At 31.8% G+C, this 15,000-nt stretch overlaps 1 protein-coding gene across 8 annotated transcripts in view; it reads left to right on the top strand.

The window, feature by feature from the left end:
• The window catches only part of LOC106876851 (myoferlin), a 198,796-nt gene that overhangs the window by 114,710 nt on the left and 69,086 nt on the right, over positions 1-15,000 (top strand). For 4 of the 8 annotated variants that reach the window (XR_016240821.1, XM_089348070.1, XM_089348068.1 and 1 more), the window contains 2 exons: positions 198-241; positions 11,440-11,516. Coding sequence is in view for 7 of the 8 variants with exons in the window: in XM_089348070.1 (XP_089204196.1) it covers positions 198-241; positions 11,440-11,516 (121 nt within the window). In the remaining variant the exon portion in view is untranslated. Of the gene's footprint in view, positions 1-197; positions 242-4,187; positions 4,265-11,439; positions 11,517-15,000 lie in introns of all 8 variants that reach the window. The other 4 variants (XM_089348069.1, XM_089348071.1, XM_014925573.3 and 1 more) reach the window with 1 other exon arrangement.

Below are 15,000 nucleotides of genomic sequence, written 5' to 3'. Positions count from 1 at the left end.
CTAAATTAATCTCAATATACTACAGTTAGAGGTTTAGCTCTTATGTATACAACAAAAAAATGAAGAATTTCAATGTTTTCCTATCAAGAACAGAAATCTTTCATATTGTTAATGTTCTTTGGAAAGACCTGTTAAAACTATATCTACTCTAATAAATTTGAGATTTTGTTCCTATATAAAATATTTCTTTCTTTCAGTTTCCTTCCATGTGTGAGAGATTAAAATTCATAATCAAGGATTGGTATGTTTATTCTATTTATTTAATCATTTCTGAAGTTAGGGATTCTGTATCATTTTTACACATTTTCATGCTAAATGTTTGTAGTGAAATTAATGTTTCATTAAAGTTGTTAAATTTGAAACTCACTTTAAAGGTATTATATAAATGGATTGTTATAATTTGAGGTTAGAGTGCAAACTTTTTGTGGGCCTTATGATTAAGAAGTTTGCTTTGTAATCATTGTGATTTCTGGCCCAAACCTACTATTGCTTGGATTACACCACCACCTGAGTATTTTTAATAGGATCTACTCTTCTGCTATATTGCAACCATTTGGATTAGATATCAGGTTTGAGGTTTCCTCTTTTTACCCTTCCATGTGTCTTGGAGACTCTGAAATGTTTTGGGCTCTGTTCTTTTTCCTAAAATGATCTGATGAAAAATTGTTTTTACAGTTAAGTATTAATGGCTGAATCCCTACATGAAACATGTCATTGTTATGGAAGATATTCAGATATTTTTTTTATAAAAGTGTTATACTGTCAGTTTTACAATTCCTTTTCTTTGTTTCTATGCTTAAAATGTGACTTCTATAACCTATCTGGTTATAGAGATATTTAAAAACTTGAAGTTCACATGATAGAGATCCTTTTCTCATTAAGGCATACTTATGTGAGGTTTTTGAGTTGGTAATGCAAGCAGACATAACATTTAGCAATCACATCTTGCTCTCCTTAGCTCCAGGGATGTATGATTTCAACCCTGAGCACCTATTTCCAAATAGGTAGGCTATTCTATTGTAAGATAAGTGTGTTTGATGAAAGTGCACCATTGATGGAATACATACGGTAGATCTTTGCTTAAAAGGTAGAAACTCTTACTGACTCTTCTGGTTGTGATTCTAAATTTGGTTAATACTTTCTGTGTTGAATATCTTATATTTTTTATCTTGCCATGTAGAATATTTGTATAATATTTCCTACATGACTACAGTCATTGTTAATTCTAGGAGTCTTCTGTTGACATCTTTCTTGTAACTTTTACCTAATCATCTATATTATTCCTATTGACTGTGATAAAATTGAAATATCTCTATTGTGTATGATTTCCCATACAGCATATCCAATAGAATATGACTATTTAGCAGAACATTTTACTCGCTTAAGTATTTTGAAGATGCTTTGACAATAGTTTAAAAAACAAACAATCAAATGTAACTGGACATCTTGTTTATCATATGAAATCTGGTTGGGTTTTCATGGACAATAATTTGGTTCATTCAAGCTGCATTGTTTGAGATAGTTCTGAATTTTGTGACACTTAACAGTTTAAAGAACCTGAATTACATAAGTAGAACATCACAAAAAGTGCCTTGCAGTGTTATCTTTTTACATTCTGAGTTCAAATCCCAAAGAGGTCAAATATTTCTGAGTTCAGCATTTAAAATAAACCTTGTCAAGTACTGGGGTGCAACATCACTAATTATATTCAACCTCCAATTTATATGACCTTTTAAATCTGTTAGTATTTATGCTCAGACTGGTATGTTGAACATATTTGTATATGGATAACACTATAATTGTTTCAATGTAGATTAGCCAATATAAATATTGCTGAAGCATTTTATAAAATTTAAATTAACACATCATGTCTATTATTATTATTATTATTATTATTATTACTATTATTATTATGATGGAATGATGCTGAAGATCGTTCTCTTCTATTTGTTATTGCTTTTGATATCTAGCTTGAATATTTTCCCCTCAGTGACGAGTGGTTAATGTTATAAATCTCAATACTTTTCCTGACAAACTATGTCAATATTCCAAGTGATGGCTCTGTCAACACATGCAAATAAGAAAAGGCAGATGTAAAATTGTTTTTAAAAGAAATTCCACACCTCATTATTTTTTTTAAAACTGATAGTCATGAGTTTGTTTAACTTCTCTACTTACAGATGTAAATCCATTTGATTGTTTTTGATTTAAAAAAAAAAATTATTATGAAACCGTCCTTTTTATCAAATTCTGTTCTTTTCAAATTTTTCTTTTTATTCTCAAATTTTTAATCATATCTTTTTATCCTTAAATCATTTTGACCCCTTAGTTTGTTTGTTTTTTTGCTCTTAAATCTGTTTTAAGTACAGGTCTTTTTCTCTTCATATCTCTTTATCCCCTAATTTTTTAATCCCTATATCTCTTTAGCTTTAAATATTTTTATCCTCAAATCTTTTTTAAATACAGATTTTTTTTTCTCTTCAGTCTTTTTAAGTTCAAATCCTTTTATCCTTAAATTTTTTAATCATTAAATTTTATTAACTTCAAATCATTTTATCTTTTAATCCTTATATTCTCAAATCTCTTTGTTTTCAAACCATTTTATCCTAAGCCTTTTTATCTGTTAATCTGTTTTTCTTAAATCTCTTTGGCTTCAAATCTTTTTATCTTAAAATTTTTACCTGAAAAGTTTAATGAATGAATGGATATGTTATGTCTTAATCTCAGCTGCTGATATACATTTTATTTCATATATTATACAATTGGGAACATTTTAGATTTCCATCTTATTTTACAACTGTTACAAAATTAGGCAAGTGTTAATTTTACTTTTGATACTACTTGAAATTAAAAAAAAAATAAATTAACAGATTATAATATTGCTATTGAAATGAGAGAATGTTTCTAATTGAGGTTGTTTTTTTTTTTTTTTCTTTTTTTTTCTTAGAGAGAAATAGTGGAATTTTACTTCAGTCTGAATTCCTAATAAAAATCGATTTAGACTTGGGCATTTAACTAATCTAAAGAATGTGAACTAAATTTTATATCTGATAAGTCTCAAGAAAAATTATTTTTTATAAATACCTTATATAAAGTGATTATGAAAACATTTAATGGGTATAGTTTAGATACTTAACAATTAACAAGATCATCACTATTAGGAACTTTTTAAGCACTTGACAGAGTTAATTGTTCCAATCATTTATTAGTAATTATCCTAGTCACCAAACATCATACCGCATAACAAATATTAAAATATTTCTTCTTCAATCTGACTAAAAGGATAAAAAAAAAAAGTTATGACTCCTTGCAATGCTCTCTTATAGAAAAGATTTGTTAATTAATTATTCTGAAGTCTTAATGACATTTTTTTTTTTCCTCACATCATTTTCAGTTAAACATTGATCATTTACAGCAAAAAGTCTCATCTGATGGTTCTTGTACTTAGCTGTTATCATACATTAATGGTCGGGTGGATTGCATGCTTTTTTTTATATACTCTAAATCCACTATATGTATGACTTGATAATTCAATTTAGAACCTCACATTTTTAATATGATCTCTGAAAATAGTTTCAAGAATTTTGAGCTATTACATAATCACATCAAAATAAATTTGTTTATTTCTGAATTAATCACTATTGTGCCAGTGGCACGTAAAAAACACCCACTACACTCTCAGAGTGGTTGACATTAGGAAAGGCATCCAGCTGTAAAAATATTGCCAGATAAGATTGGAGCCTGGTGCAGCCACTGGCTCTCCAGACCTCAGTCAAACTGCCCAATCCATGCCAGCATGGAAAACGGATGCTAAACAATGATGATGATGATGATGATGATGAATGTTATTTAGAGATACTTAGAAACTACATTTGTTAGTCTTAGAAAACATGTTGATTACTATAACCCTAAAATATTTAAGTCATTACAGTCAGAATGAATAGGATTCAGAAATATTTTGAAACAGTTTATGATTTAATTTTAAATTTTCTCAGGAAATTACATTTTAAACTCGATCAAAACCTTATTAATAGTAAATCTTGTTACATATATCATATATAGAAATAATATGCATAATAATTTATTAACATAAAACAACCTAGATTCATTCTCTTTTGCGTAATTTATCATTTGAACTGTTCAAACATTCGTTTTATTCTTTGAATTCTTTATTTGCTATTTCTCAGGGACCGTGTATCTAATGATGATGTTATATCTTCCTCCTTTCTAAACACCAACGTTATTTCTGCCAATGGAGAGAACGGTTTGTCCTTTCAAAGTTTTCGTTGGTCAATTTACAACATTCCCCTCACCCCGCCACACCTCTTGATACCTCCCAGTATTTTTGCTATTTCTGTGATTAAAAACTAAACTTCAAAGACTATTTTAACTGCATGCTGCCCTCAGCCTCTTTGTGTGATAAATAATGACAAGCACACTAATCTGAACAAGACGTCTTTCTTGATTATTGTTTTCTATACCATCATTTCAGTTCGTTCGTACTAAACTCGGCAGTCTATTTGCTCACTTCCGTTGTTCTTTATGAACATAGAATCCTATTCTTAACTCAAATAAAACAAATTACTAATGAATACCCTATCAAAGTCTCTGTCATACTAAAATAGAAACCCTTTATATGTGTGACCCTTATCTTGGGTTTTTATTCCTATTGTTTCTCAATAACTATTCACATACATTTTTTCAGTCTTTCTTCGTCAAGCATTCTGTTTTGATTTTCATCTATATAGCTATCATTCAAATGTGGATATTTGTCACACTAACAGAAAAGATAATTTAGTCTTAACTACTTTTAAAAAACAAAAACTTGATGTTGATTTTCTGTAAATTTACTTTGTCATTGGCTTTATAACTGGAAAAGTTCTGTATTTCATGTATTTTCTTTAATCTGTTTTAGGCAACACATATCTCTAATCTAGTTCATTCTCTTTTTCAATATTGATTTTATAAAATGGTGCTGTACCAGCATTGCCCCATCAGAACTAATTAATAAACTCTTCATTATTTCTTCATTCATTTGTTTCCAATTCACCTATTATAAATCAGTCTAACTTAGAAAGTACAATCCTTTCTTTGTCTAAAATATTTTTTCCATGCTTGCTGTTTATTTTTGCACTTTTCTATTGCCTACTCTGCTACAAACTTGACGAATCTGATATTTTAATTCATTGACCATTAGCCTGTCAAAAGGGCTTTGACATCTATTTCTTTGTAAAACAATTTATGCTTTAGGGTGCCAAATATTTCCAGGATCTGAAAAGCTTTGCTTGCTGGTTGCATTTATTTGATCCAGAGTCAAAGAATATATATATATTATATATATGTATATATATATATATGTGTGTGTGGTTTCTAATTATATTTCTTTTGTACTATGTATATCACATCAAGATGAGCTGTATTCTTTTAATGCCATACTTTCACTACCAAATAATTTTTTCTCACTCTTTTAACATTACTAAAAGTGGAAAATAATTGCAATCAACATAATGGGAGTTAGTTAACTAAGTGTATTTAATTCTCTTTTAAAACCATTTAAAAGTTGAGTTGTTTAAAACTACATTTACACAAAAACACCTTTGAATATTAGATTATTATTTTAAAATCCTAAGTAATCTTTCTTTAGCTAGTTTTCAAAACTAAATGTTGAAGCTTTAAGCATTTTAATTTCAAAAGAGGTCATAGAAGTAAAATAGAACACAATCTAGCATTTTAATGTAAATTCCATGTCTTAAAAAACACCTCCTTTTCTCTCTATCTCTCTCTCTCTACCTCTCTCTCTCTACCTCTCATTTTTGCTTTAGCTCTCTTTCTCTCTCTCTCTCTGTTGGTTTAGCTCTCTCTTTTTCTCTCTTGCTTTACAGCCCTTCCTCTGCTTCTCTTTCCCCATTTCTCAACCACTCTTGCAGCTACTCTTTTCCTCTACCTTTCTAACTCTACTTCTCTCTCTCCCTACTTCTCTCTCACCACACCTCTCTTTCCTCGCCTCTCTGCCTCCTCCTCTCTCCTTGTCTATCTGCCTACTCTTCTCTAACAATCTGAGAATGTAAACAGTTACAGAGATAAAAATGATAGAGTATTCAAGATTTGTAAATGATAGAATGGCAAATTCTCTACACTGTAATTGAGTGTAGTTGTTTAGCAAGTAATAGTTCCAACATCTGTTCTCATCAGTTGGCCTAACGCTCTATTTGGTTTCAAATTGGTGTTTATTGTATAAGGCAGCAAATTAACAGAAGCATTAGAATGTCCAGTGAAATAACTTTTGATATTTTTTTCTGACTCTTTGTTTTCTGAATTCAAATCTTAACAGGGTCAACTTTACCTTTCATTCTTTTGGGATCAGTAGATAAAGTAGCAGCCTAGATTTTATTTCACTGGGGCAATAGTCTGGCAGAATCATTAGAGTGCTGGATGGAATGGCTTTCAGTGTTTGTTCTGATTCTGTAATTCTGAGTTTAGATCCTGTGGCCTACCAGCTACCACAAAAAACATTAGAATCCTGTTATGTCTATTCCCATAGTTAACCATACATAGCAACAGAGTGAGTGAGTGATCCAGGGTATTGTCTGCAAGCAGACAATACCTGGTAATATTGAATATCATTTACTAATATCAGTTTTTTCTCACCTCATTTTATTTCTCTTTAGTTCATTTTTTTATGTTCTGTGCATTAAATTCAAGCATTAATTTAAAATGGTTAATTCCCCATTAATTTCTTTTCTCTCCCAAGATGTGGTTAGTCTCACATTGATTATTGAAAAGTGATATTCAAAAATTTTAAATAGATTTTTTTTTCAATCACTCCTAAAATTAATTTTAGAAATATTTCTAGAGAAAGCCATGTGCTCAGTGAAATATTTTTAGTATGATGTTTAAAATGGGATTTGAAACAGTTATATTCATGTATGGATAAGCTTCTTTCTTTCATGAACATTTTAAATATGAATGCTGTGAGCTAGCAAGCTCTAAAGTAATACAATCCATGAAGCTAATGATGTCCTACATCAACAAAAAGTAATGCAAATAATTTAAATAGTGGAATATGTTTTATGTTGTGAAAAAGAGAAGTGAAATGTTTTAGGCAGTTGTTCTACTTCAAAGAGAGAGAGAGAGTAAAGGTTTTATCACTAAGACACAAAAGCCAGATGTGTGAGGTAGAGGATAGAAGGATTGGAAACCAAATACAAAGAGACCTAATTTCTCTGCCAAAGAACCTGGTAGGGAAGTTAATAGTCCAAGTAATTAAGTCAGGATATAAGTCTATATAAGTGAGAATGAGTGAGGTAGCTTGCTTACAGCATGACTTTGTGAGCAGTGTCTTTTCCTACTCCTAACTTCAAATCAATCCTCTTTTTCAAATTTTGAATTATACAGTTTATAAAATAGGGCCAATGGAATTAATATAAGATGACAACCTTGAAGCTATCTATTAAATATTCTATATTTACTACAAATATAAAAAGGTATATATATATATATATATATATATATATATATATATATATATATATATATATATATATATATATATATATATATATATATATATATATATATATATATATAGATAGATAGATAGATATATAATTATAATTTTAAGGATTATATCCTCAATTTATATATATATATATCATCATATGTCTACTTATGATAAAAACAAGTTTACATTAATCTTATGGGTTACTCTATATTTTGTAGAGTACAAATTTCTCAAACAAGAATGTTGGTGACAGTGACTTCAAAGTTTCGGTTAGAGAGAGAGAGGGATAGTGTGGTTGAACATGCAACTACTGTTGCTAGTGAGAGAATGAGCTAATTGGTGTGGTCAAAACTATGGGTTGGAGAAAAATTGAAGAAAACTAAATTTAAAGAACTGAAAAGATGTGAGGAACGAGAAAGTCAATAGTGATCAGAATTGAGAGAGAAAACTAATCATTCATGAGAGATGAACATAAGTGAAGAGGATTGAAGAAAAAAACAGTTATAAAAATACTAAGTATAGTATCTTCAAGAACTGAAGGTATATATGTACATGCATGCATGCATGCACACACACACACACACATGTCCAGCTAAGAGAATGTACTAGATACATTAATGCCTGTAGACATGAAAGAACTTAGATTAAAAATTAAGTATTTTTACTCTAGCTGGTTTTGGATAAAAGGTGAGACCTGATACTAGATAACTCTACATATAGAGATAATTTAGGTAATAAATGAACAAATTAAAATATCTGGCTATGTTTGGGTGTTATTTATTCTGCACATCATGAAGGTAAAGATGTCTGCAGTTTCATAGTTTACATCTGATACACTACAAGGCTGATGGGGGGGGGGGGGTAGTTTAAGCTAGATAACTTTGTCTGTCATTCAGCCTCATCAAATATTTCCTAGTGATTAAAACTTGTTTTAGCTGAAGCTTTATTGGAAACTTTCACTTGGTGTAAGAATAATGTTTATTTTCAGTATTTTGGTGTTTCTGGACAAACACTCAAGGACGACTTTTTCTTTCATTTGTTTATATTCTTTTTTTTTTTTTTCTATATTTCAGTTTTTACCAAAGTTGAGATATAGCATATATATACATCAATATTATTTGTTTCTTGCTCTTTGAATTTAAAGCACGTGTGTGTGTGTGCGTATACAAGTCATATGTGTTAGTTATACAGGTAGTTGTCATTATTTTGGCCCTGGGTCAGACCTGACTGAGATGTTAAAAAAAAGCTTTAATACTATAGCAATGTCTTTGTTTATTCTTTTGCAGGCTCTGTGCCCTGGACTATATTATCCAATATGTCCTACCTTTTTTTAAACTGTAGGGTGTTGTTGGAGGGAAATTTGACTCCTCAAGCAACCATGTAGAGGCTCCTTCATTGGTTCATTAGGCATACAATTGTTTTATTAGTAGTTCAAGCTGCATTTATTTATAGTCTTCTTGTTTCAATGGAATGTTTAAAAAACTTGAATTACTAATCATTCCAATAAGAGAAAAAGATGGATGGAAATTGTATGACAACATTACCTAGTGCTGTCTGAGAGGGGGAAAAAATCTTCTCTTGTGTGAAAACAATTTCATACAAACATGCCTACATACACATACCGCTGCCTCTCCACGTACACACACACACACACACACACACACACACATACATACACCTTTGTCTACAAACACACACATGCATAAGCTCATGCTTATACACATACACCAGGCCTATAAACTCACCTGAGCTTACAGGTGTGGGCTGAAAAATTCCTGGCTCTAAGGATATTGCAAAAGGCCTGGTTGGAGGCCCAACCTTCCGAGTTCTTTTGTAGAGCTTAGAAAACCTGAATGAATGCTGCAATAAGTGTGTGAATCTGAGAGGGGAATATGTTGACTAAAATCATAATTAACTGATCCTTCTGTATTTTCTTTTACCTAAACCCAGGAACTTTTCAGTACCCCCTCATACAAATGCTCCTGTACTCTACATATGTTACTGTGCCAATACACAGCCATGCCTACACACACACACACACGCACGCACGCACGCACACACACACACACACACACACACACACACACACACACACACACACACACACACACAGTCACCTCTATTCACCACCGGCCTTTAATGAAAAGCCTACATGCAATTATCAATGATTTATTAACCTACAACACCAATAGTAATCATTGATGATAGTTGTGATTAATACTGTCTTATTGGTGTATTAATTAGTAGTGTTTGTTCTCATATAAAACACCCAACACTCCTGTTTTTCTCTTTTGTACTCCAGTGTCAATCAATTCCATAACTAATTTATTTACTTGGTTACAAGAGGTACAAGAAATGCGTAAAATTAAAGTAACACACCTTTAAACCAGTAATGTTGAAAAATCTCAATAAGCTATTGCTACGAGAAATATTTTTCAGACTATTGTCTTCCCTCGAAATGAGAATTATTTTTAAAAAATTTATTTCTTGATATTTAGACATAAGTATCCATATGCTTACCTTTAAAACTGTTTTATTTCCCCCATGCATGCACACACACATACACTCCAACAATGTTGGTATGAAAAAGCACAAAAATATCTGAAGTAGCTGAATTTTATTGAAAAGATGAACTGGATTATACTTTTACATACTTATATTTTGCATTATATGGCATTTTTGTTTGACTTATACACTGTTAGATTCACACAAGTCTGTATGTTGTCTTTAATTGTCTTGTCACACAAGTTCTCAGCTCTAAGGGTCATAACACATAGTTCTGTTATATTTATGAGTTTATCTACTATGACTGCTAATGCTGATAAAAAAAAACAAAATAGAAGTTTTAACAGTATTGAGTACCATAGCATATAACTAAGCCAACAATGTCCTGAGTCTGTCTGATTTCATTTCTCATCTGCTAATATTCTTTGTGGAATGTATATATATATTACAGTTCCATTTCTCTAATAAATCAAGAACTTATTCCTTTGGTAGAAATCAATTGTTTAAATAGTTCTGTCCTGATTCAGAAGACCTCTGGTAAAAATCATTCAAGCTGTTACTGTACCATCTTTCCATTTTTGAATGGTAGTGTGTGATCGGAAGGAAATTTGGTTGGTATTTCTAACAGGTTAGCCAACTATGTAGATGCATTCATTACTATAAGAATTCAATATTTGAGTGAATATGATTAATTCAATTAGATTATGAACTATGTTTTTACTAGGAATTCTGGGATTACTGTTGAACAAATATGTGTCCTTATACAGTATGTGTGTGTATATACATATATATATATATATATATATATATATATATATATATATATATATATATATGAAAGAAGGTTTGAAAATGCACTTATTTTTAAAAATAAGTGCATTTTCAAACCTTCTTTCATATATATTTCCACTCGTACGGTATTCCACAACTTTACTTTATTATATATATATATATATATATATATATATATATACACACATGCATAGATGTATACATTTTTATGTATATTCAAATATCAAAACTCCTTGAAAGATTTGAGGTTTTTAAAGATATTTTAATATCATCCTAATCTAGAAGTCATTGAAACTACATAGTTAAATGATTTGTTTTTCTATAAATTATTTCTCATTATTTATTGTTAATCAAATCTCTGATAGATCTGGTATGATAGAATCATCATGTATCCCCCATAGTATATGTGTGAGAGTTTAGCAATTCAATTTGACAAATCCAATTTCATTGCAAGTAATTATTTAATATATGAGCTCTAATTTTAGATGTTATTTCTAGGTAAATAAGAGCAAACAAGGAATTTTAAGAATTCTGGTTGAATTTATCTGTCATTTAATTCTGAGATTCTTATTTCTGACTGCTTTTATACTTAATAATTGTTTTGTTTTTTTGTTTTGTTTTCTTTTTTTCCTCTAACACAGGGACCGTTTGAATGAAGATGACACAGTTGGAACCCATTTTCTGCCTATATCTCTGATTTCTTCACCAGGCGATGCTGGTGATTATTAAATATCCTAACTATTTAATTTCTTTTTAAAAAAGATGTGCCTGCTTTCTTCATTGGTTGTTGTCTTTCTGTCATTTCTAAATCTTTTTATTTTTCCTGGCACTATGGAAGGTAAAGGTTTAATTTTATGTTATACATTTTCCATGGTGTTAAAGCATGTTTGCAATGGACAATTGATAGTGATTAAATATAGTTTAAAATTAATGTCCAAAAAACAAATGATTATTTCTTCCCGCCCCTTTTTATATAAAAAACCTCTCCAAACGAATTTGAGTGTATGGAATGAGGGGAAGGTGGTTTTGTGCCAGATGTTGAGGGGCTAAAATATGATATAGGATAGTTGTCTTACTATAGAGGAGATACATGGCTACTCTACTTTATATAAGAGTGGCTGGTAGTAGTAGGAGAGAAGATAAAGGTGGTAGTGATGAGATGCCAGAGCAAACTCTCAAGGTACAAGAAAGTGAATATAATTGAGAATACCAAATGTGGATCAGAGGGAAGGAGAGGATGGGTAATTTCATAATGTGAGGAGAGGGATAGATGATTAGAGATGGAGGTAGAGATGAATGAGGGTGGAGAGGTGGTTAATGGTAAACATAAGTATGAAGGTGTGAGAGAGAGAGGAGTGGATCAGGAAGGAGGAGGTGACAAGTAGCAGTACAGGTAAGGAAGGAGATATACAGTAACAGAAATGGGGGTACAATAAGAGTGGTAACAGTGAGTAGAATGACGATGATGGCGAGGCATTGATGACATGTATGAGAGAATGCTGAGAATGATAGCAGATATGAAAGATGTTAAAGATGAGGGATGGTAGATCTTAGATGTGACTCAGAGTAGAGGGAGAGATAACTAAAAGCACAGAAAGGAAGTGATCTGTGGAAATAGTATGGGAAGGGATGATAATGAGAGATAGACATAAATAGAAAGTGGTTCTTGGGAGAGATAACTGGTAGCACAAAAGAAGCAATGAAACGTGTGCCAATTCTGCTTTCAAATGATTGCATTAGATGTGTAATGCCATAGATTAATGGAGGGGATCAATGTTAGGGAGATGAGAAGTGGAGAGTGTTTGATGGGAGAAAATTGGGCACCAAGGCAGGGCTCACTATGTACAGGTATAAACATAATGCTCTGAGGACCTCACTTTGACTGACAGATGGGTCTTCTCAAGCATAATGTGGTATTGAAATTGCCACATCAATAAGCATCTAAATTTTTTATAGGTAATCCAAAATATCCCCTCAACCAAATGGCTTTCTTTCTTCATAATCCTTATAATTGTTTATTCATTCTGAGTGACATTGTTTTAGACTATATTTAATGGTTGTTTGTTGGTGAAGGTAAAATTTTAAAATTCTTCTTTGCTATGATTTTTTTTTTTATGTATGTATACATATGAGAAAACCTTCTGGATTTAGGTATCTTTACAAGTGAAAAACTAATTTTAAAATTATACATTAAAACTATATTTTCTATTCTTGAATGATCGCAATACAAAGACCTCTATCCAACTGCAAAAAAACAATTGCCTCACTTAAGCCATTCCACCCATTCAACAGTGAGAAAATTTATGTAAAAACAAAAATTTGCATAAAATGTTTCTACACTGATTCATATGACTCTGTTGATGTAACTGATGAAGCAGTGACATAACTGTCGGTCAAGAATACATAGGTCCATTTCTGTCACTGCTTACAAGGTCAACTGTTCCACCAGTTAATTAGCAGGTTTGGCTGGGTGCTGAAGAAGTTCACAAACATGAAGCCTTGGGCACATTACATAACCACATGCTAATTCAAGCCTTATCAGTGTATTTGAGTCGACAGAAATCATACAGATGCTTGTTGTATAGATTGCACTTGTTATTGAAAGGTAGAGCCTTATCACACTTGAGTCATGTTGGTTTCTCCTGGGAATTATGTTGAGGTAAAGTTGTCTGTGGAATACTCAGTTGTGTTGCATGCTAATACAATGAGCAGGTTATCCAGTTGATTGAACAGCTGGACACCCATAGGTCACAATCAATAAGAATGCCAAGCATTATACCATCTGTGGTATAATGCTTGGCATACATACACCTAAAGTACTTATGATCTAAACTAATCAGAAGAATAGGGAATATTAAAGAAAAGTGAAGAGCAGATAACCTTGAGATGTGCACCTAATGCAAGTTGTAAGTTGTCGCACAAAGTATTTAACTCATTTTACAAATCTCAACTAATCAATCATGACAGAAAAAAAAACTAAAAGATTGTTAAACCAACAAAATGAAAAACTCCAAACTTTCTATATAAAATAGTTGAACAGTTTTGCTGTAACAAACCTAATATTTCAGGCTTGCTAGAACCTTTTAATTCAGCTTACTACATGTTGCGCATTGGTAAGTTTTTAGTAGCTGTAATAAAAAAGACTGTTGAATGTTCATCTAACATTGTCTTTTTATCTTTTTAATAAAACTAATTTCCTAAACTCTTGGTACCCTTTCCTTCACTGATTCTGCAATAGGCAAATCAAAGATGTGCTAATAATGCTTAATAGTAAAAACTGAAAACTGAAATAATCGTATATTTATAGCAAGTCTTATGTAATGTGTATGTCTAGAAATAGAGCATAACAGTTGAATGCCTGTCTTAATGAGTAGAATCTAGTTATTTTTCATATTTCTTATACTGTTTCATACCTTAATGTAACTGCTACTCTGGATAGCTTTTATATATTACTACTGACCATATTAAATTTGCTATTTTGATGTATGTTAAAATGTACAATAGCTGGAAGATAAAAATGTAGGACTTCTGATCACATGACCACAAGTCCAAACCATTGTTGTCTATTCTTGTTATTTAGCTTGTGATCAGTGGATTGAACAGACCCTTAATGAAGGCTTTCCGGCCATGACCTTCCAATCCTCATTTCAGGCACTGTACCAGAACTACATACATATATACATATATATACATATATATATATATATATATATATATTGCACACACACACACACACACACACACGACTCATATGTATGTTTGTATGTATATATATATATATATATATATATATATATATATATATCGTCGTTTAACGTCCGCTTTCCATGCTAGCATGGGTTGGACGATTTGACTGAGGACTGGTGAAACCAGATGGCTACACCAGGCTCCAATCTGATTTGGCAGAGTTTCTACAGCTGGATGCCCTTCCTAATGCCAACCACTCAGAGAGTGTAGTGGGTGCTTTTACGTGTCACCCGCACGAAGGCCAGTCAGGCGGCACTGGCAACGGCCACGCTCATCTCGCTCGAAAGACCTCATGTGTCACCCGCACAAGAGCCAGTCCAGGGGCACTGGCAACGATCTCGCTCGAAAGATTTCATGTGTCGCCCGCACATGAGCCAGTCCAGGGGCACTGGCAACGATCTCGCTCGAAAGATTACATGTGTCGCCCGCACATGGGCCAGTCCAGGGGTACTGGC

This window comes from Octopus bimaculoides, chromosome 2 (genome assembly GCF_046866305.1).
Source record: "Octopus bimaculoides isolate indiv1 chromosome 2, ASM4686630v1, whole genome shotgun sequence".
In the NCBI taxonomy this organism is placed as follows: Eukaryota; Metazoa; Mollusca; class Cephalopoda; order Octopoda; family Octopodidae; genus Octopus; species Octopus bimaculoides.
This window is presented reverse-complemented; position numbering and strand designations above follow the sequence as displayed.